Source organism: Sebastes umbrosus, chromosome 6 (genome assembly GCF_015220745.1).
Source record: "Sebastes umbrosus isolate fSebUmb1 chromosome 6, fSebUmb1.pri, whole genome shotgun sequence".
In the NCBI taxonomy this organism is placed as follows: Eukaryota; Metazoa; Chordata; class Actinopteri; order Perciformes; family Sebastidae; genus Sebastes; species Sebastes umbrosus.
The window spans coordinates 27,740,105-27,763,684 of record NC_051274.1 but is presented as its reverse complement, the minus strand read 5'-3'; the positions used below and the strand labels follow the sequence as shown (position 1 = coordinate 27,763,684).

The following is a 23,580-nucleotide window of genomic DNA, read 5'->3' as shown; positions in this document are numbered from 1 at the left end:
GTGTTTGAACAAAATTAAAATGCCTTTATTTTACATGGCACTAATTGTTTAAAATGACCAATGCGTTGCGACCAACATATGTTTTCATCAGGGTCACTGTGAGCATTCAGCAGTAGCTTGCACACCTATATTGTGTTATACTAATCAGTAGAGTGGGAGGGTGGTTCTCCATCAATGAGCAAGCTTATTGGTGGAAAAACAAGGAAATGACACATCATCAATATGGAGGAGAAAGAGAAGAAAAAAGGAAAAAAGGGAGGGGGGGAAGAAGGGGAGGGAGGGGGAATTAAAAGGAAGTGAAGGAAAGAGGAGTTGAGAGGTAAACATAAATGACTAAAATAAAGACAAATATGTTGAAATGTGTGGTCAAGGTGGACCCAATACTTTCTCATGTAGGTCTACACATGATGAGTTCCTTAATATATAACTATAGTCTCATCCACATTTTCCTGGTTACATATTTTTGTTTGTTTTATATTATTGTATCTTATTGTTGTATTATTTGTTTTGAATTTGATAGAGAGAATTTAACAGAATTATTTTTTCTTTTCTTTAGTAGTAAATCCATGGATGTGAGTAAAACTAGTGAATAGTTAATAACTGATAACACACTCCAGACCAGCTGGTGGCAGTACTGCACCATGAAGTTTATTCGTCAACCGCAATAAACTCCAACGAAGAAGAAGTCGTTGTACCACGTGATCAAAACACGGACGTAGAATCTACCGCTGCCACAACACGACTTTCCTCTTTCTGCTCGCCTCCTTGAAGCGCTTCACAAGCAACAAGGAGGGTCTCATTACATTAGACCATTTAGTCAAGACTAAATCTTACCAGCAACTATGACTCAGGCTGAGAAAGAACAGGACAACGGGAAGGAGAAAGAAAAGGAGCGAGACAAGGAGAAAGAGAAGGAGCAACAACGAGGAGTGAAGAGACCCATCGCTCCTCCTCTCATCCCAGACCCCCTGCAGGAGGTGAGAGGAGGGTTTATATGCGTTATATCTGCTTCAACTCATCTGCTACTAGGAGGGGACTCATTTAGTGTAGTAGATTATCTGTTGATTGTTCTTTTGGTCAAGAAAAAGGTTTCCAAAGCCCATCACAAGTTACAATAATAACCCCAAAATGATGTCTTCAGATACTTTATTAAACCTCAGAGGTGTTCAGGTTAAAGATCTCATACATCATTTGGTACTGGAGAAGATTCGCTATACTACAAGAGGGTGTGCTCAGAAATGTTATGCTATATGGAGACCTTTTTTAATCTATATAAACCTGATATTACAAATAATTCACAATTTATACATAGGTGTTATTATTATTATTTTTAATTTACTTATCTTTTGTCTTTTTGGTCCTTTCCTTTTTTTTTTTATATGTTTTGTTTATGTTTCTGTCTTCACATTATTTAACCACCGGCTGAAAACCTCAAAGGTGCTCCGTTTATATTGATATTAGTTTACATTGTAATGAAGAATATTAGAAATACCTTTTGATTTGAGCTTAATCTTAAAGGTCCCATATTGTAAAAAGGAAAATTGGCATGTCTTTTATATTATAAAGCAGGTTTAAGTGCTATATAAATACTGTTAAACTATCAAAACGCTCAATATACGGAGAAATACACACAGCCCGTATTCAGAAATTGTGTGTTTGAAACAAGCCGTTAGGATTTCTGTCCATTTGTGATGTCACAAATATACAATATATATAGATTATTACACAGTTTTAAATGTAAACATTCTAAATGTGTCCCAGTTTATTTCCTGTAGCAGTGTATGTGAATAACATCAGCTGACAGGAAGTAAACATGGACCCAAGCTGTTTCCTAGCAACGCAATTCCGTTGCAGTTCCGATGAAATGCACTAAAACGGAGCGTTTCAGAGAGAGGGTAAATACAGGCATATTCAGGCAGACAGTATGAGGAAAATAAAGTTTTTTTTCCTCTTTTACAGCAAATACAGAGCAATTTCATAGTCGTCATCCACCCTGGGTCGAGGACACTCCGCATTGGCCGAGCAACAGACACTTTGCCGGTGATACTCCCACATGTGATAGCACGCAGACACAAGCAAACTGGACAGCCCAGATACGAAGACGCCTGGCTGTTGAGAGACGGTCTAAATGTAAGTCACTACATACACCAGATACACCCACAATACAGTCTGTTATACTGTGTCTTACTCCACCAATTCATTTCATATATGTGTCATTTACCCTCACTGCTTCTACTTCCTGTTGGACAGAAAGCAGAGAGTAATGAGCAGAGGCAGAATGGGCTTAAAATGGTCGACCAGGCCATCTGGTCCAAGAAGATGTCCAACGGAGTGCGGAGGACACCTGTGTCCGCTGAACAGGTTTGTATTATGAAAGAGAGAGAATTGTTGCATATGTAATAATGCAATGTTCACAGAGAGCAGCAATGTGATTACATATTTGCATTTAAATTGCGCATTTGTGCATTGCTTGTATGAAAGGTTCTAGAGTAAATAAAGGATTGATTGGTTGATTTAAAGTGTAATGACTAACTAGTGTCTAGTGTTGTATGCTTTCATATGTAGAAATGTATGAAATAATCATTTTTTTTCCCTGTTTGTTTGTGTGTGTGTGTTTGTTTGTGTGTGCTAAGGCCAGAGCTTATAACTGTCAGATCCGTCCGGCAGTACTTGACGGCAGCTCCAGGGTGAAGTGGACCAACACTGCCCACCAGCCTCCTCATCTGGTGGGAGAGGAGGTCAGTGCATGATGACTCCTATAAAATAAGACATCTAAAACTGTATTACCTAAACTCTTTGTCTGATTTATCCATTTCTCTCTTGCTTTCTCTCTCTCTCTCTCCCCACACTTCCATCCTGCCATCATGTAGGCTCTTCACGTGAATCCATCTGACTGTTACAACATCCACTGGCCTGTAGTCAGAGGTCAGCTTAATGTGCACGCCGGCCCCGGAGGCTCGCTGACCGCCGTCCTGGCCGACCTCGAGACGATCTGGAGTCACGTTATTCAAAAGCAACTGGAGATCCCCCTCAAAGACTTAAAGGTCAGAGAAACCTCCTCACCTCTTCATATCACGTTCCTCTGTGGGGCAAAGTTGAAAGCAGAAAATAATGAAAATGAGATCAAATTACGCTGATAGTGGAATCGCTTTTTTTCTTCACATTAATGCTTCGCTTTTATGACTGGTTGCCAGTATTACAGATGCATCCTATTGGTTCCCGACATCTACAACAGGCAGCACATCAAAGAGGTTGTCAACATGCTGCTGCTTAATATGGGCTTCTCAGGTATTACACACATTTATACATGTATGGCTGAGAAGCACACGCCAAAAACGTACATATACACTGTTATATTCTGCCATACACTATCCAGGGTGGGCTAAGGAACCATCCTATCTGTCTCTCTTGGCATCACCTTACCCTCCGTGTGTGTGTATATATTTATAGCAATCATCGTGCACCAGGAGTCGGTGTGTGCTACATTTGGCAGTGGGTTGAGCAGTGCTTGTGTCGTGGATGTGGGAGACCAGAAGACCAGTCTTTGCTGTGTAGAGGACGGAGTGTCCCACCGCAACTCCAGGTGGGACTAACAACCACTTTATGTTTAATTCATGTCTATAAAGTAATTGATTCATCCAGCTTATATTTGCAGATATCATGGATCCCTATTTACCCATGAGACCCAGAACAGTGACATACAGTAGATAACAATACTGAATGTTTGAACAAATATATATATTTCTTGTCAGTTAAAGTTTTGTTTCTGAGATTCTTTTGCATTCCCTTTGATCCAAAGTAACAATGTGTTGGCCCAGTCCAGTTATAATACAGTGCTAGTTTAGGGAAACAAAAATTCTCACTGTGACGTTTCGGAGGCTCCGTAGTACAGTATTACATTGTATGTTGTTTCTGTTGGACATTGCAGGCTGTGTTTGGCGTACGGCGGCTCAGATGTGACCCGTACTTTCTTCTGGCTCCTGCAGAGGGCCGGCTTTCCCTACAGAGACTGTCAGCTGTCCAGCAGACTGGACTGTCAGCTCCTGCAGCATCTGAAAGAGACCTTCTGCCATCTAAACCAAGTGTGTGTCGGTCCTGTGTTTAGAGTAGGGAGTATTGGGGAACTGTTGTAGCTTGTACGTTGATCAGTTTCAGTCAAGCTTTGGCACCTTTGCGTCTGTTTGGATTACCATAGTCCAGAAAAGGCAGAGAAATCTGCAGTTATTCAGATAAATTCAAAAATGTGTCTTTCCTCCACTTATTCTTAATAGGACATATCAGGACTAAAAGATCATGAATTCCAGACACGTTTCCCAGAAGCCCCAGCTCTTCTCTACCAGGTTCGACTAGGCGATGAGAAATTACAGGTACTAAAATATGCTTTTTAAGATTGGTGTTGAAATCCTTTTTACATCGTTGTGTTTCCAGCTTTTGTACTGGAATTACTTTTCACCTATGGCTCTATTTGTGTCTCCTCTTTGTGTTTTCTGCCTCATATGTGTGTATGTATGTGTTAGGCACCCATGGGTCTTTTCTACCCGACCACATTTGGCATTGTAGGTCAGAAGATGACATCACTACAGTACCGTTCCCAAGGCGACTCTGAGGATCCTCATGATGAACATTACCTGCTGGCTACACAGAGCAAACAGGACCAGGTAACACACACACCACACAGAGATTATATAATATTCTTCAGATAGAGGCTCTGTGATTCTTTTATATTATTCTCTCATTTTCTTCACCAGTCGTCCAAATCTGCTGCAGACCGCAAGGGTATTTCCAGACCAGGTGGTGGTGTGGATGGTGAGATGAGCGGTCAGGGAGGGATCGGGGAGCTCTCTGACCTGACCAGGGGCTGTGGGAGTGGCGGCGGCGGAGGAGGAGGAGGGATGAAGGGGGAGATGGAGTTTGGGCCTGCGCAGGGGGAGTGTCTGATGGGGGCAGGAGAGGTGGAAGAGCCGCTGTCTGCTCACCTCTCCAGGAAGACCGCTATCATGAGCCAGTTTGAGAGCAAAGCCCTGGGCCTGGATAAGGCCATCCTGCATAGCATCGACTGCTGTGGTAAGGAAGGACGGAGGGTGAACTGAAGAAAAAAAAAATATAGGAAGCGGAGGAGAGCAGATGTTCAGGAAGTCCTGTTTTAGCTGTTTTCTCATCTTGTATTTTTTTTATGTTCATAGCATCAGATGAAACCAAACGCAAGATGTACAGCTCCATCCTGGTGGTGGGAGGAGGGCTCATGTTTCACGGTGTTCAGGAGTTTCTGCTTCACCGCATCATCAACAAGATGCCGCCCTCATTCAGAAGGCTGGTAGACAACGTGGAAGTTATCACGCGGCCAAAGGTAACCTGGGACATGTTGTACATAGTCATACGCTGCGTTCCAAATCGCATACTTTTTCTTTTTACTGTTGGTACGTACGGCAGCTGCCCTCACAAAGTACATACTGTTGCATGCAGTATGCATAATTGACATATTACTTTGTCATAACATTGCGCCTCGAACTTTGACCCTCTTACTCATATATCCGCTGTGCAGAGGATTGTGGGTCAGAATATCCAGAAAAGCATGCTGGCTTGCATACTGCAAAATGCGACCGGATATAGTAGGACATTCTGGTATTTTTGGCATACTGCATTTGACATACTATGTATTGGGACACACTAAATCCTTTTCTTTCATACTAAATAGTATGGTAATATAGGCATTGGAATGCACAGATAGAATAGGATACAGATCTGCAATGCAGGCGAAGTAGCATGCTGTTCAGTGGGCTTCGTTTTTTTATATTTCCATGTACAGTATGTCAAAGGTTGGGAGTTAGTAAGATGAGTGCAACACACAACAAACTGTATGTACATCCTGAAAAGATGGTTTGCATAATTCTATACACAGCTCCCCTAATGTGCTTGTGTATTGATGTGGATGTGCTCTAGGACATGGACCCTCGGCTGATATCGTGGAAGGGGGGAGCAGTGCTTGCATGTCTGGACACCACTCAGGAGATGTGGATCCACCAGAGGGAATGGCAGCGCTTCGGTGTACGAATGCTTCGCGAGAGAGCTGCCTTTGTCTGGTGAAACCAAACTGATTTTACTTGAATCTAACACTGTGTCTACACAGGAGGAGGAGGAGGAGTGAGAGCAGCAGTTTCAGTGCTCAGTGTCTACACAGGATGTATCTGGCACAATTCACCATGCAGAAAGACATGGCAGCTCAGAATGATCACTTGATCAGATTCATCCAGTAGATAAAACAGTGTTGTAGAATGAAAAGCTCAAGTGTTTCTCTAGAGGCAAAAATTTAAACCAGGACACCATCTCTGTGCATAGTAGGGAAGTATATTGTGTTGTTTCATCCATCAGAAACCCAGATGAGGTCATTGTGTAACCTTTGAACAGTCTTTAATAATATTCTGTAAATAATACTGCAATTCTTCCATCTATATGGATGTTTGGATGTCTGTAAATAAACCCATCATACTTGGATACACAACTGTTGCATTTGATTGGAAAAAAACTAAATCCACCTTTCTTGGAATTATGAACATACTGAATTGAAACACAAAGTTGCCTACAGTACGGCCCAATTAGAATTAAGACTTACTTGCGTTATGCAACGGTTTTAACTGTCTTTGTGTTAAAAGAATGACAAATGCCTCCACCTGTTCTCACACATTATATTTCAGACACAAAATAAATGCACTTCTTAGATTGAATATTTTATAATATCTTCACATTATCAATTTATAAGTACATGTTACTGAGTGTGATAGTAATGAAACAAGACAAACTCAGTAGTAACATGTTTAAACACACATTTTATTCAGACAGAAGGATACAAAACAAAGACAAACTAACTTAATGATTCTGAGAAGGGAACTGGTGTGACAGGAAAGTGTTGGGCAGAAAGAAGACAAAGGGAGGACATTATGTGGATAGCTGCTGTATCGGCCATTCTGGCCCCTACGTATAGGAATTCCCAGAAAGGCGTCAAGAAACTGCTTGTGGCAGCGGCAGCCGATGAAGAGGGGCTTCAGCACTGTGACATCGACATCGCTCTTTAGACACTGTGCCAGGCCCCACGCCTACACTGAACGTGTAGGCGTTTACCTAGAGAGAAGAAATGGAAATGTTTACATGCTTAACTTATACTTTTTAAGGTCACTTGTTACATTAAACCCCCGAATCTCACTTTGTGATACAGGCTTTAGGAATAGAAGATATGAGATATCAACAAGGGGTTTATCCGATGAGCAATGTTTAATTAAAAAAAAAAATTCCTCACCTTCCTCATCCTCCTCCACCCATTGGTGGAGAGCTGGGACCTGCACCGTGGTTAATTCTTCCCATCCGTCTTCTGCCACCAGGGGCACCTGGAGGACTGAAATGCAAGCAGCAGAGAAGAGGGGCCAATGTTATAAAATGAGGCGGGAGGTCTTAAAAAGGTCATAATAAATTATTTATTATTGTTTTTGTAATTTTTGTGCCTATGTCAGATATTTGAACCTGGACTGGAAGGGATGGGCAACAAATCTGAGAAATACACTCCCTTCCTGAAATATATTTAATTCACTAGGCTGCAATTCCCTCACACCTGCTGTAGAGGGCAACAGTGTAAGATAATATTTAAACTCTGCAGCTCTCAGGTCAGGATTTTCTTATGATTATGAACTATTTTACAATAAGATTATAGCAACCAGTGGGTTTCATACGTTGATACAAAAAGAGACAGTAAAATAGATGGTTGCACATTATACACCAGTGTGTTCCAAATAAAGTTCTAAACTAGTTCCTGTATATAAGTACATGCTACTGCACAGACTACACTCCCACCACCAGGACAGAGGGACATGTAGGGCATGTCCCCAGTGTGTGTGTAACAGTAGAGAAATGACTGTGCCCTCCAGGGACCTACCCTCTGCCATCAGAGAAGCGTGACGAACCACTTTTTCCATCCTTTGTCATGTCAGGGTGAAGTATTGTCTTAAAACTAGTAGAGGACAAAGAAGATCAGAGAGGACAGATGTGTCATGTGGTGATACAAAAACATCACTTTTTTTGACTCAATTCTTTGGTTTATGACAAAATTCCGTGTTACGTGCCAGGCAGGGCCAGAGACAAAAACACATTTAGATCCATCTCAGTATCCACCTTATTAGCAATTGTTAGCATACTAATGGCCTAAATTAAGATGGTGAACACGGTAAACAGTATACCTGCTAAACATCAGCATGTTAGCATTGTCATTGTGAGGATTACTGACATTATCATTTGGCTCAAATCACTGCTGTGTACAGCAGCTGCGTAGACACTAGTCTTGTAATTTGTTTTGTTTTACTATTCCACCAATTTATTATTATTATTATTATTATTATTATTAATAATAATAATAATAATAATAATAATAATAATAATAATAAATAATAATAATAATAATAATAAATTTTATTTGGTGGCGCCTTTCAGGACACCCAAGGACACCTTACAAAGATAAAATAAAACATAGACAGATAAAAACAACTGGACATGACAGAGACACATATGATGAACTGACGGACTCTACAAAGAATAGGCCAGTTTGAACAGTTGGGTTGAGTGAGTGAATTTCCATTAGTTTTACCAGCAACAATATATCACTTACAAGAGGCCGAAAAACTCCACTGCTCCCCAGAAGAAATCGACCAGTAGAGACAGTCGCCATGGCGACTGGGACCTGCTGTCCAGGACCTGACCTGAGAGAGACAGACAGAGAGAGAAAGAGGTGAGTGAGGGGTGAGACAGCAGGGATCAAGTGGTGGAAGACAGAATAGTTTGTGAGGTTATTCACATTCAAGACCTAGAGTGTAATGATGTGTCGGTCGCGAACGAGTCGGCTCTTTTAAGTGAACGATAAGAGCCGGCTCCTGTCCGAGAGACGTTTTTTTTTTTTTTTATTAATTCAAGGCAGAATGATAGGACAATCTTTTCCGCGCCACGGGCACTCCATGCACTGACTGTGACTGAATGTTGTGTTAATGACGTCCGTGCGACCAATCAGGTGATGACAGACAAGGATCATACGATCAAGCAGGGAGGGGCGGCGCGCTGACGGTCTACAGGTATAGAGCAGGAGGGAGAGGAGGAGAGAAAGAGAGAGGAGTGCGGTGCGTGAATAGCAGACAAGATGAGTGACAGTCGGAAACGAAGCAGCATGTAAAATTATGATATTCTGGGAATTATAAGGTTTAGTATAATTGTATTGAATAATTTAAGTGATATATGTGCACACTTGTGATGGCGAAATGAAGCTTCATGAAGCACTGAAGCTCTCCAGCAAATTGGTTCGCAAAAGGGTTCATTTCACGAGGCTTCATCTGGGCTTCATATGCACACGAAACCACCTGTCGGTCAAATAGTGTAAAACAGGTACATATATTCCAGATATGTGGCATTGGTTTAACCGGGCACAGGGCAGTGAATGCGCTTATGTAACTAAAGGAAAATGAAAGATGGGAGACATTATTCTTTTTTATTCAGGAATAATAAGTTCTCAACTGTTTTTCGGCTTCGGGCATCTTCAGTGATGTCATTTGTCTAAAAGATACAAGCCTCGATACGCACTTCCTGGATTACTCGACACATGCTCTGAAGCCTCAGCACATCACGTAACATCACTAGAGCACACAAACTAATCATAGGTCAAAACAGCGCTGAATTTGTCTGAATTATAAAAAGGCAGAAGTGGTAAAATGAAGAGCCGAGTTTGGGAGCCGAAAGAGCCGGCTCTTCTTGGTGAGCTGAGCCAAATGATCTGGCTCACTCAAAAGAGCCTGACTTCCCATCACTACTAGAGTGTATGTACACATTGCTCCTTTAATGACTAGCTGATGGTTTAGTACACACAGGCTAACAGCTGATCAGAGCTTAACATGACACTCAAAGAACTAACAATCTACTAGAATTAACACTGGCATTATGTGCGGAGCAATGGGAGAAACACAAGTAGACACACTCTGGTAGAAAACTCGTTGGATTAACTCAGCAGCTCTTCCTGCTACGCAGATCCAAGCTAGGCTAAGCTAACGAGCTAGCTGTTAGTTAGCTGCATGTAGCCTAAAGCTCTGCTAAATCCACACATTTCACATTTAACTGGTTTGTTTTAACTGGAAATGTTCCACAGAGAAAACCGTGTTAACAAGAAGGCTACATGTTTCCTCTGAAGATGAGAAGACGGTTGAAGAGAGAGCAGAAACCACTCACCGTTAGACACGTACACCATCTTTAACAACAGCTGTGTTGACAAGCAACAAGCGGCACTTCCGGGTCCGGCGTTGCTGACGTCATTCTCTGACGTGCATGTGTGGCCTCTTCTTCTTCTTCTTCTCTCGGTTTCTGGCGGATCGCAACCAACTTTAAGGTGCATACCGCCACCTACTGTACAAGAGTGTGTAACATCATGTCATTTGCACTTTACTCCTACTCTTAAATTCTATCCACCAATCCTGTGTCTCTTAACCCTCCTGTTACCTTCAAATTTACTAACATCTTTTATCCTTGGGGTCAATTTGACCCCAGCAATTTAAACCTCCAGAAAATGATTATAATTAAAATTGTTACCCAAGTTTATGTGTTAGGTACTTTATGTTTGTTTGTTGACTACCTAAATAGCCCTTTAAATAAAATCAATATCTTCACGGGAACCATATTTTGCCGCCCCCAAAGCGTGGGGAAATATCAAAGTTCTCGCAAGAATGATGTTTCCCCTCCCCCATGTCGTGTGAACTATCAGTGGTTCTCGCACTACTACAGTTATGGTTATGTTAGGTTAGGGCCCTAAAGCTTTTTGAAGATTATAAAGTTGCATGTTATACTGACCTCAATATCATCCAAAACAAATGTGTGTAAAATGTTGATATTTCTTATATGTTTTATACAGCTAAAACAGCCTGGGGTCAAATTGACCCCAAAGAACACCGATGCGTACAGCATGTGTACAGGACATTGAAAACATATCATCATTTTAATTTTATGTTTACCCAGTTGTCCCCATTAAATTAGGAAAAGTCATTAAATGTGAAGCAAAAAAAATGATGTCAATCATTTATTTAGAGACGTTAAACATTGAATGGGGTCAAATTGACTCCAAAGATAATAGGAGGGTTAAGAACATTAATAATGCCTTCCTGGTGCCTTCAACCCCCTCACCCTCTGTTCCCAGTATCCCCATCAGATCCCAATCCCGTCCCTCCTCTCTGACTTGGTCGTGTAGTCTTTTTCTTTCAGCCTCATACTTTTTACATTGAATTAGGATATGCTCCACATTTTCTTTATCACCACAATCCCCACACTTGTCACTGTTCCTTTTCCCCATTAAAGCCAAAGTGCCATTAAGACCTGTGTGATCCAGTCTGAGTCTTGTTATGATGATTTCTTCCCTTCTGTTCCTTTCTTTATACGTCTTTGTTATGACCGACTTTTGTATTTTGAAATATCTCCTTCCTTTCTGGTCCTCCTCCCATCTTTTCTGCCATATCTCAACTCCTTTCCTTTTAATCACAGCTTTTCCTTCTCCTTTCCCAAGTAAAACTGGTACTGTAATGTCTTTTTGCAGTGAACTTTTTGCTAGTTTATCTGCAAACTCATTTCCTTTCACCCCCTCGTGTGCTGGAACCCAACAGAATAATACATCTATACCCCCTCTGTGTAGTCTTAGCAAGCTATAGTACAATTCAATGATTAGATCTTGCCTTACAGCTTTTGTTGAATGTATACTTTCCAAAACAGCTTTTGAATCCGTGCATATCACCACTCTGTCAGGTCTGACCTCCTCAACCCACTAGCATGTGTGGCCGTTGTGAAAAACATAACATAACATAACATAACATAACATAACATAACATAACATAACAAAATAAAATAAAATAACTTAACATAAAATAACATATCACAAAATAATATAACATAACAAAATAAAATAACATAACATAAAATAAAAGAACGTAAAATTAAATTAAATAAATACAGCATATTTGTCATATGTATGTCAGTGCTTTTAGTGTCATCAAAACACATTCACTGATATTTTTATCATAATTTTAAATATATTTGCAGCCGTTGTGAATAAAATAAAATAAAATAAAATAAAATAAAATAAAATAAAATAAAATAAATACAGTACATTTGTCGTATGTATGTCAGTGCTTTTTGTGCCATAAAAAAACACATTCAACATTTTTATCATAATTTTTTAAATATAAGATGCCATTAAAATATGATTGTCATTTTTTAAAAACGGTTTAGAGAGGTGTTAATTCAGTTTATGGTCTTTTTGGAAGCAGTAGTTTGCCGTTGAATTTTGCATAACATCAATTTCATTGAATTGTCAGACACCACAACCAGCACTGCTCCCAGTAGACCACTTACACACCAAAAACTGACAATAACCTGATATTTTCAGGTGGAATTTCATTCATTCTCACTGTGCAATGTAATTTTCCACTTCTGCAATTTTGTTAATAGTCTGTTTATTGTCAATACTGTATATACTGCTCCTATTTTTATACTTCCTTCTATTCAAATGGTTCATATTTTGTTACACTTTGTTCAGCTTTTGTTTACTGTGTTAGCTGAAGCATCTTGTTTTTTGCACTACCCTTTGCTGCTGTACACTGCAAATTTCCCCACTGCGGGACTAATAAAGGAATATCTTATCTTATCTTTTCATGCAACTTTATGTTTCTACTGCACTACATTTCAGAGGCAAATATTGTATTTTTTTTTACTCCACTCCATTTATCTGACAGCTATAGTTCCTAGTTACATTTCAGATTACACTTTTTCATACCCTTCCTTTCCAGTAAAAAAATACATCTATCTCCAAATTTGAGGATTTTTAATTTGAATTTTTCTGCTAAATTGAAGGATTGAGTATCCCTTTATGGATTGAGAAAATCCTCCTACTTCTTAAACAAAACAATCTATGTAAAAACCCTCTTGGATCAGCTGGAAAACGCATCGTTACAAAGCTGAAAGCAGGGCTGTTTTTTTTTTGCTGTAGATTAAACTACCTAACAGTACATAAAGTAGTTAAAACGAGCACAACCGTAAACATCTATACAGCAGTAAAATGCAACATACTACACATAAATGCAGCAGTAATATTAATACAAAAACATCATATACAATCATAAAACACTAACGGGACAATTTTTCTGCACAATGAGTACCTTTACCTTTGATACCGAAAGTAAAGTTTGCCGATAATACTTACATACAACTATCTTTACTTACATACGGTTTGAATGCAGGACTTTTACTTGTATTGGAGTATTTTCAGTGTGGTGTTGGTACTTTTATACTTAAGTAAAGGATCTGAATTTTTACTTCCATCACTGTTGAATTGTAATGGGTTGTACTGAGAGGATAAAATATTAGAAACATCATTAAGACAACAGAGCAGAGTATATTTATACTTTAACAAAATAACACACAGACAACTTTTGCTTTTTTTCAGTGTAATGTTTTAATATGTAGAACAAAATTACATATGTTGCCTGATGCCTTGTGTCCCATCCCACATCTATGCACATGCAGCTGCTATAAACATGACATTTAGTATACAGAAGCAAAGAGGTAGCATGGGAGGGATGTGATGATTCAGATTCAATACCTTATGGTGTATCAATTATCACTCAATACATTTGCAGCAAAGAGTAAGTAGTGCCTGTGAATATGTCAAACATTTCATATCATCTACATTTTATAAAAGTAGACAAAGGTGCTTTATCTGCAACAACTTCATATTTCAAAAAGTAAGCTTCTTTTTTTTTTTTACGGTGACAGTAGAGGAACTATATTTTAAGACTCTTGCAGGATTGTAGTTGCTGCTTGATTTCACACCTTATCGTTAAGAGTTTTTTTGATACATACTGTATAACCCCAAAAAGGCCATGCTTTACAGTACAACACAAACAATCACAATATGGTGTAAAACAGCAGATATCATCACAGCACGGCGTTGGTCTACAAATCGGGAACAAACTGTGATTTTTGGGATTTTATTATCTGTATTGAATTGAGTGTTTTGCAAACAATATCCTAATAAGCTGTTAAACATTCACATTATGGATATTTTAAACTATTAAGGCTATTTCTCAACAGTCTACATTTAAATTATGTTTACATGTAATTCAGGAAAATTGAAAAAGCTTGGGAAAAGGCAGAATATTGCACAATTATGCATGCACGCAAAAAATAAATAATAAAATCTAGAAAATGAAATGTCATTTCAGATCAATGGTCACATTCAACAGTTGGCAACATTAAGGGATGAAGGCATTCTGTGGTTTTCCCTTAACACTACCAATATGGAAAGGCTGAAATGTAACAGGTTATTCCTTTTCACTAGTCTGAGGTTCAGGTCCTGTGCTCTCTTCACCAGTCGTTTGTGTGCTGTACTCTTCTTCACAGACTTGGGATTAGAGTTGTATTCTCTCTTCAGATTTTTCTGTGTTGTACTCTTTGGCACTAGCCTGGGGTTCAGATATTGTTTTGTCTCCCACGGATGTTTGTGTGCCATAATCTTTGTCATTTGTTTGCATTTCAGGTCTTGTGCTCTCTTCACCAGGTTTCTGTGTGCCACAATCTGTGTCAGGTGTGTTGTTATTTCCATCTGGCTTCTCTGTCTCAGTCTCGGTCTCTGGTTTCCGACTGGCTGCTCCCCGAAAAATACCGGCTTTGTGAAGCTCACGCCGTATAGTCTTTACTGAGACGGTGTGAGAGAGGTGTCTGTTCAACTCTGTGGTTATTTTTGAGGCCGTATACTCCGGGTGCTCGTCGACTATCCTGAGAAGTGTCTGTCTGTCCTTTTCGGTGAGCTTTGACCTGCGCCCGCTATTCTTCTTCGCTGATGCTGTTCGTCCATGTTTGATGTACACGGTCATGACTCTGGATACTGTTCCCCTCGCCACATTAAACAGCTGTGCAGTTTTTGTGACAGATGCACCTGATAGTCGTGCAGCAACTATTTGGCATCTTTCAAATTCTGTTAAGTCACTCATATTGCGTTGAAAATAAGTGTTGACAGTGGACAGATGATCCCAACTGGCAGGCAGGTAGCAGGTCCTGTAAGACTTAGGTGCTCCAAAGTCTTCTGTCATATGGTGTTTCCATTATTTTCTACACTGGAGTGGAGAGATCCAGGGTAGGGAAACATCCACCACTGTGTCTAGAAATGGATGAAAAAAAAGGATAATAATAAACACCAGAGATTAACATTTCAAAACATTATATTTGTTTGACACAACAGCATGCTGAGGTAGATGAATCAGGACTCACACAACCAACATGTGAGAGCTAACATCACCTGAGACTTTCACTTAGCAGGGGCTGGACAAGATAAACTAAAAACACTTTACAGTACAGTACAATTATCCAGCAACAGATAAACACAATTAGAGAAGCTAACTAGCATTTGATCTGTTTTTGTTGACAGTCACAGGATGATGCACTTTAAGCTAGCCAGTTAGCATTAGCATGCTACTAGATTCCCTCAACAACGTTTACGAGAATATATAGTTAACATTTTAATGCCAAATAAAACTCACAGTCCGTGTGCATTGATTACTCTGTTTTAACGTTACTTACATCTCAAACTGTCCACCGTAAGCAGCCTGTCTTCATCACCGAGCTGTTTATGTTTATGTTTCACCGGAAATAGGAGGACTAGAAGTTCCGGTCAGAGCTTTTCAGAATAAAAGGGGTCACGACTATTGTACACATCACTCCAAGGTTAACACCACCTAAAGCAGGGGTCTGCAACCTGCGGCTCTTCAGCCGCTCTTCAGCCGCTCTCATGTGGCTCCCTGTGGATTTATACAAATGGAAATGAATAACTGTTTTTTTGTCTACATTTTCATTTTTATGTATCATTGTTGTAGGTCTATGGTGCGATGGAGTATTAGGGCCACATTGAGGAAAATAAATAAATCTGAGATTTCGAGAATAAAGTCATAATATTATAAAGTAGTGATTTCACGTGCTATTTTCTTTTTTTCTCGTAAAGTTATGACTTTTCTTCTCGTAATATTAAGACTTTTTTTCTCGTAAAGTTCTGACTTTATTCTCGTAATATTACGATTTTTTTTCTCGTAAAGTTATGACTTTATTCTCGTAATATTACGACTTTTTCTTCGTAAAGTTCTGACTTTATTCTCGTAATATTACGATTTTTTTCTCGTAAAGTTCTGACTTTATTCTCGTAATATTACAACTATTTCTTCGTAAAGTTATGACTTTATTCTCGTAATATTACGACTTTTTCTTCGTAAAGTTCTGACTTTATTCTCGTAATATTACGACTTTTTCTTCGTAAAGTTCTGACTTTACTCTCGTAATATTACGACTTTTTCTTCGTAAAGTTCTGACTTTATTCTCGTAATATTACGACTTTTTCTTCGTAAAGTTCTGACTTTACTCTCGTAATATTACGACTTTTTCTTCGTAAAGTTCTGACTTTATTCTTGTAATATTACGATTTTTTTCTCGTAAAGTTATGTCTTTATTCTCGTAATATTACGACTTTTGTCTCTTGTAAAGTTATGACTTTTTTCTCATAATATTATGACTGTATTCTGGAAATCTCTGATTTTTTTTCCCCTCAATGTGGCCCTAATACTCCGTAGTACATTTGCTGCTAGCACACTCGCTGCGGAGCCCCGTCACTTCACAAGACACGGAAAACCTCTGTTGGTCTGGAGGAGCTGCAGCATTTATTTCTACACAAACGTCCACATTCACTAGATATTCTCAGAGCTACGAAGTCTTCTGCAGTGTGTAGTGTGCGCGTATGTACGTGAGGTGGAGCGAAATAGCAAGAACGAGCGCGGTGTGTGAGTGAAGGCAAGCAGGCAGAGGAGCAGAGTAGAGCAGAGACTCCGGCCCTGGAGACCAAAGCTACGGTCTCCCCCCCCGTCCTCCGACCCCGGCCAACACTGTTTTGCAATACAGGCTTCACTAACTTTGCGGTTTTAGTGCTTCCGTGTAGTTTGTGTTGGAGTCTTGTCTGAAGAGCGTAGCCACACGCGAGCGCGCATGGGACACCGACCCGGATTGATTTATATGTATAAGAAGTTACAAACAGGTCCTTTAATAAACAAAAGTGAGCAAAATTGTGGGTTAGAGTTGTGGCTTTATGCAAACATTAACCAGTGCTAATACATTGGAAAGCCTGAAACACAGCACATCAGACTAAAATGAGTCTTTGTCTTTGGTCTGGGATTCAGGTCTCTTGGTCTCCTCATCAGGGTTTTGTGTGTCGACCTCGGGGTCAGATACTGGTTTCCCACCGGCAGCTTCTTCATTAGCAGCAGCTTTTGTCAGTCTTTTCCTTCTCCTGTCTGGCTTGTGCCCACTGTTCTTCTTTGCTGATGAAGTCTGTCCATGTGTGTTATAGACACTCATGACTTTGAGGACAGTTCGACTCGATACGTCACACAACTGGGCAGTTTTGCTGGCTGACAGACCTGCAAGTTGTGCACCGACAATCTGGCCTCTGTCAAAGTCTGTTATCTCACTCATGCTGGAAGTGGATGTGTCTCCTCTGAAGCTGGCAGACAAATCACAGCTGTCAGTCCAGATAATAACCCAACAGCTGCCTCTCTGTAGCTGTGATGTGATGTGATGTGATGTGATGTGATGCTGCAGAGCGGAAGTTGTTTTTTCATGTGGTGTTTCCCTTATTTTGTCCTCGTCGGTCTAGAAATGGATGGAAAAGGGATAATGACAATAAACTAAACACTTTACAGTAACAGTACAATCACCCAGCAGCAGCTCAAACACACTGAGAGAAACCCATTAGCGTTTGTTCGGTTTTGGTTGACAGTAAAAGGTTTTTAATTATTTTTCGATGCTGTAATGTTCATTTATTTTACCCAGGTTCGTTCACAAGTTACTATATTAGCTTCCCGCAACAAAATACGTTTGAAAGACGAATTAAACTCATAAGCGTGCACTGATAATGAAGTGTTGTACTTACTATTATTATATAAGGTAGTAACGCTGTGCAGTCTGTCCACCAGAACTTTATCACCGAGCAGTTCGTGTTTCACTTAACAAAATACAAGGTGACACGTCCGGTAGGAGTATTTCAGAATAAAAGCGTCATACTGTTCTACAATGCTATACTATACTATACTTTACATTATGGATAAATGTCTAACTATATAAATGCTAAAGTACACAAAGACAATTTAACGTCAATTTTAAATGAAAAACAATTCCGAAATAACTTAACTGCATTTATTTATTTATTTAGTTTGTATTATTATTATTATTATTATTAATAATAATAATAATAATAATACAAAATAATTATAATCTTAGTTGCTGCCCCATGCAGTTAAGATACTTCGGAATTGTTTTCGTTAATAATAATAATAATAATAATAATAATAATAATAATAATAATAATAATAATAATTATAATAATAGTAATAATAACAACAATAATAATGATATTTTTTATCATGATTATTATTATTTTTTCCTGCAGGTCCTTCCTGCTGCTGTCAGACTGTACAACCAACACTGCTCCCAGTAGATTGCACATACAACAAACTAACTATTGATTCATGTGCAATATCAATGTTTACCACTGTGCAATATCAACATTTCATATTTCATATGTGTAATAATGTGAACTCAACCATTCAGTCGGTCTACTATTATATTTTATGTTGTTGTTTTTTACTGTGCCTCTTGTTGTTGTTACCTTTGCTGCTGTAATACTGCAAATGTCCCTGCTGTGGGACTAATAAATGATTATCTTATCTTATCATATCTTATTTTATGGATTAATCTCTGTGGGAGACTAATGGATTATAAAAGAAATGTCTACAACTTTGAAGGCTGTCTTTGTAGCACTCAACAGCAACTCTTTTCTTTATCTGCAGCTGCTTCTGTAGTGGTCTCTAGACACAGAAAGTGCAACAGCAATCCAAGGAAAAGGATAGAAGACAAAGACCTGCAGAAGAACATACATAGATGTATTTTCCCTTATTAAAATCATTTCACAGTATAGATGCATTGGTAATATTGCTCCACGAAACACAGGAACAATACAGCACATGTTTTGTGAATTTGAATTAACAAAACAGATCCGCTACAACCTTCACTTCTCTCTAAATTCTTTCTATCCACGTTCAGGTTTTTCCTCTGAATTTCTTCTCAACTAAACAAAAAGTCACATTATTCAGAGACCCTCTCAGTACATGGACCATATGACTGATTTCAAATACCATTCATGACATCATAAATGTTGTGTTTTGGGGATAGTAATGTTCATTGTATTTTTAATGAAAGAACCATCACTGTTCAATAATGATTCCTTTAGAGCCACCAGAGGGCAGCAGAGACAGTATCATGACAACATGAGATATTTACAGAGTGTCAGTATGGTCTCTGACTGGCTGCCTCCTCATTAACAAACTAACAGTGATTATATATTATTCCTTATTTTGATATGGACCTTTCTGATCCCATGAGAGCCTTTCAGGTTCCCAGATGTCCCTTTGGGAGAGCTTAATGAATTAAAAAGAAACAGCTCAACAACCTGGAAGGCTGCGCGTCTTTGAAGCAGCTTGTCACCACACTGGTGTTCCTCTGCTGCTGCTTCTGATGGCCATGACCCCAGACTGAAGGTCAAAAGGTCAAAAGTTCAGACAAAACAGGGCTGTACTTCTGAGAGCTGACCCATGCAGAGGGGTCAAAGCTCATACATAACAGTCAGACGAAGAAAACAGTGATCCCACATAGTAACAGGAGGAGAGGGTAAGGAGAGTTTAAAGTTTCCTCATTAAAATGTGTATTTACATGCATTTGTTATATGATTCAGCCGACTAGAGCACACATAGTGAGATAGTGGCCTGCAGCTGGATAAATAACTTCTTATTAACTTCTCCAAAGTCAGCACTTGTTCCTCCCTCTGCAGGTTTTCTCTCTGAATCGATATCACCCCTCCATCTTTTATCCCAAATGATCAAGAATTCACACTCTTCAGGCAGACCCATTAACAGATACATGAAGACGTAATGGATCGCTGCCAGCGTGCAGCTTTATGTCAACTAAATGTCAGTAAAGCTCCACAGGGAAACACTGTTGGAATGAGCTGTGTGGATTATTTCCATCGCTCGCTTTCTATCTTTTGACTTGGGTCAAACATCATTCACAAGTGTCAATGCTTTGTGTGTGTGAGTGTGGCAATATGCAAAAAGTTGTTTTACTTGAAAGTTAAAGGAACAATCTCTACTTTATGACAAAGTATATTACTATTATTCAAAATTTGAAGGAAAGTCCACTGCAGATACCAGAAGATTTACATTTTAGTTACCATAATTACAGTTCACAGTAGTTACTGCATGGCCCTGGGTGACATTCAGCTGTCCTCATGGTGGCTCTTCCTGCTGGTAGCTGGATTGATCGATTGTGTAACATGGTGTTAAAGGTATTTCCAGGTGAGAAAAAAAAGTGAGAGGAAAGGAAACAGTGTTGTGCTGTGCAGTGACGGATTCTTGCTTTTACACTTCAGACATGCACACTGACGGGGTTACACACTGAAGCACTGCAGACTCTCCAATCTGATGAAATGATGCGTCCTCCGAGGCAGACATAAGTTGCTCCTACAGATCCAGCGTTGTGGCTTATTACAGGAAAGACTGTTTAATAAATGTGTGTCTGTGTTTTGTCTTCAGGATATGTTTTGGGATATAGGGTGTGACGACACAGACACATCTTCTTTTAATCCTATAGCTGGACCAAAGTGCTTCAGTATGTTGAAAGATTGCTGCCTTACGGATTCAATGTTGTCATGGGAATGAAGAACAGGAAGTTAGGATGTTCAGAATGGCTGCCGTCAGAATGTCACAACAATATTTTTTTTTCTTACAATCTGGGTCTTGTTTTTGTGTAGTTTTGTCCAGTATTCCTTTCGGTTCTAATAACTTTTACGAAGTGGTGACATTGCTAAGATCTGAGGTTTGCAGTCACTCTGCTTCAAGTGGCTTTAATCCTCATGTAGCTGACGCCCACGTCTGCAACAATACTGTAATACACACATGGAAGAGGTGAGGGGCAAGAGAGGTTGAGCATGAGAAGGAAGGTGAAAGGATGAGGAGAGGAAAAGAAGATGAGATGAAGAGGGACGGGAAGACGAGAGAATGAGAGATGAACTGAGAGTCTCATTGAATGCCTGCTTATGTTGATGTGTTCTTCTGCTTTGACACATACAAACACACACACACACACACACTCTCTCCCTCCTCACACAAATACTCCTGACTTCTTTCTTATCTGCTCTCATATACTAGTCATGCACCAAACCTTCTGGTAATTATTATGAAACATTCATGCGTCAGGATTTGAAGAACAGATGAGATAAAAATGTCTGTTCACCGTCCTCCAACACTGATCTCAAATATTTGTGTTTATCATGTGTGATGTGTAACTAAAGATTTGTGGCTGAGAGATTTTGCCAATCAGCTTATTTGTGGTGTGTGTATGTTTGTGATTAGGTTTTGAATTATGAGAAATTCAAGTAGAAAAGTAGAATCAGATTGTGGGTGTTTCATAGAGGTCAGAGGGGGAGGGGGAACTTTATGATGAAAGGAACAAATACCCACATTTTAGTTTCATTTTAAACACCTTACTGACAGGAACACGTTTAGATCAACAACAGAATACTTCATTGATGTCACAGGATAATAAACGTTTCAAAATAAACGAATGGTTTAAAAAGGCAAGAACTTGAATTCAAAATGTTACTTAAGTAAAAGTACAAAAGTTTTATCAGCTAAATTTAACTAATGTATGTGAAGTAAAAGTACTCATTATGCTGAATGGCTCCTTTCACAGTGTTATATTATAGTAGAATAATATATTGTTCTATATTTATCATTAAAAAATACATGTAAGAGCTCTTTAATTTTGTGGTTCGCCAATTTTTTATAGTTTGTATACTACTGGGTAGATAAATAGTACGCCCCAATAGTACTGTATCATATCATTTAATCTGATACTTATAGTAACTATAAGTGTCAAGTAAATGTAGTGGAGTATAAAGTACAATATTTACATCTGAGATGTAGTGAAGTAGAAGTAGAAAGTAGCATAAAATGGAAATACTCAAGTAAGGTGTGTCAAAATTGTACTTAAGTACAGTCCTTACAGAGTAAATGTACTTAGTTACATTCCATCACTGCATTGTTCCAAGTTTACTCAGAGCAAAGAGGGCTGCGAGGCTTTTGTACCACATACACAACTCATAATTTGTCATAATGTGCACATCATGTTTTAGTCCTTTTTGAAGTCAGTGGATCATCGAAGGGCTCTGAAAACACAACGGAGCCCCGATCTGTTCAGAGAAAAGTGTGTGACATAAAATAGAAGTGGTTTCCTTCAGTTATTTTATGAGTGTAGTGTTGCAGTTGACCCACTTTTTCACAAGGTGTTATTTTCACTTTTGTTTTAGGATTTTCCTTTGGGTGTAAATCATTTCAGTTTATGATAGAATTTTTTAACCTTTATTTACTGTCATTTTTGTAAAGGTTTTCTGCACAATTCATATTTTTCCCCAGCAATGCTCTGCTTATTTATGCATTTAAAGTGTATTTTTTTTTTGCTGTGCATTGTGTTGGTATTAGTCATTTATTAATCATGTGGCTCGTGTGGTCACTACATTTTTATATGAATTATTTGTGTGTGTTTTTTATAATGATCTTGTAAAGCCCTTTGTGATGTTATGTCTGTAAAAAGCACTATATAAATACTTTTTTACTTACTTATTATATTGTATTGTTGTGCTAACAGGACCTCGTATACAGTAGCCTATCTTTTCTGGATTATTAAACAACTGAATAACTGTGATCACATGCATCTCTTTGCAACACACCTCACCTTTACACACACATATGCTTTAGTATACACACAGGTGTGCAGGCAAACACTCATCCATCATTTTGACAACCAATAACTGGTCACAGACCCCCGTTGCTAATGTTCCTCCACTTAGACTGTGTGTTTTCACAGGACTGTAATGGATGAGTCCATTAGTGTTGAATATTTTTCACACCCTCACTTGGCCAAAAGTGGGACGACCCTCTCACAGTAAGAAGAGCTTTCAACACTCTCATCACTTTCACATGATGAAATATATGGAAACAAGTTCACACACGGTCTGTCTTCCACTTTCTCATCTCATCCTTTCACTTATACAACATCGGTTATCACACGTTTCAATTTTCATGTGACAAAATGAAATGAAAAAAAGCAAAGTCAAGTTTAAGAGTATGAGATGCTAAACACTTGGAAATATTTTTCCAACGCAGACAAATGACATTTTCTTTCAACATCTGAGGGTGTAAGTCAGATATGTGTTGACAGTGGCACATCTACCTGTAACCTGATCATGTGTCCAGAAAATAGGAAACACACATATGTGTGTGAGCGGGTATAGGTGAGAGTTTGTATATTTTTGGGATTTCTTTAGAAGGACTGAGTGTAATTATGGACAGATGAGATTATTTGTGTAGTCTACATTTCCAT

The 23,580-nt window shown here is 39.0% G+C and overlaps 2 protein-coding genes and 2 long non-coding RNA genes across 4 annotated transcripts; 1 reads left to right on the top strand and 3 right to left on the bottom strand.

Annotated features, from left to right (window-relative positions):
* Positions 1-692: 692 nt before the first annotated feature.
* actr8 (actin related protein 8) lies at positions 693-6,499 on the top strand. The gene is made up of 13 exons (XM_037773481.1): positions 693-977; positions 1,960-2,130; positions 2,251-2,361; positions 2,634-2,738; positions 2,871-3,044; positions 3,195-3,288; positions 3,451-3,583; positions 3,929-4,082; positions 4,272-4,367; positions 4,518-4,658; positions 4,749-5,064; positions 5,184-5,347; positions 5,941-6,499. Exons 1-13 carry the CDS (start codon positions 843-845, stop codon positions 6,082-6,084), a joined length of 1,938 nt encoding a protein of 645 aa, XP_037629409.1. The 5' UTR covers positions 693-842; the 3' UTR covers positions 6,085-6,499.
* A 788-nt stretch (positions 6,500-7,287) lies between these two features.
* selenok (selenoprotein K) lies at positions 7,288-10,402 on the bottom strand. The gene is made up of 4 exons (XM_037773482.1): positions 10,246-10,402; positions 8,648-8,738; positions 7,922-7,996; positions 7,288-7,387 (listed from the first exon to the last, which is right to left on the bottom strand). The coding sequence occupies exons 1-4, from the start codon at positions 10,262-10,264 to the stop codon at positions 7,288-7,290; spliced, it is 285 nt and encodes a 94-aa protein (XP_037629410.1). The 5' UTR covers positions 10,265-10,402.
* Positions 10,403-13,488: 3,086 nt separating this feature from the next.
* On the bottom strand, positions 13,489-15,852 carry LOC119490422. The gene is made up of 2 exons (XR_005207403.1): positions 15,631-15,852; positions 13,489-15,211 (listed from the first exon to the last, which is right to left on the bottom strand). It is a non-coding gene; the product is annotated as an uncharacterized LOC119490422 (long non-coding RNA).
* Positions 15,853-17,111: 1,259 nt separating this feature from the next.
* Positions 17,112-18,112, bottom strand: LOC119490423. Its single transcript, XR_005207404.1, has 2 exons — positions 18,020-18,112; positions 17,112-17,739 (listed from the first exon to the last, which is right to left on the bottom strand). It is a non-coding gene; the product is annotated as an uncharacterized LOC119490423 (long non-coding RNA).
* Positions 18,113-23,580: the final 5,468 nt, after the last annotated feature.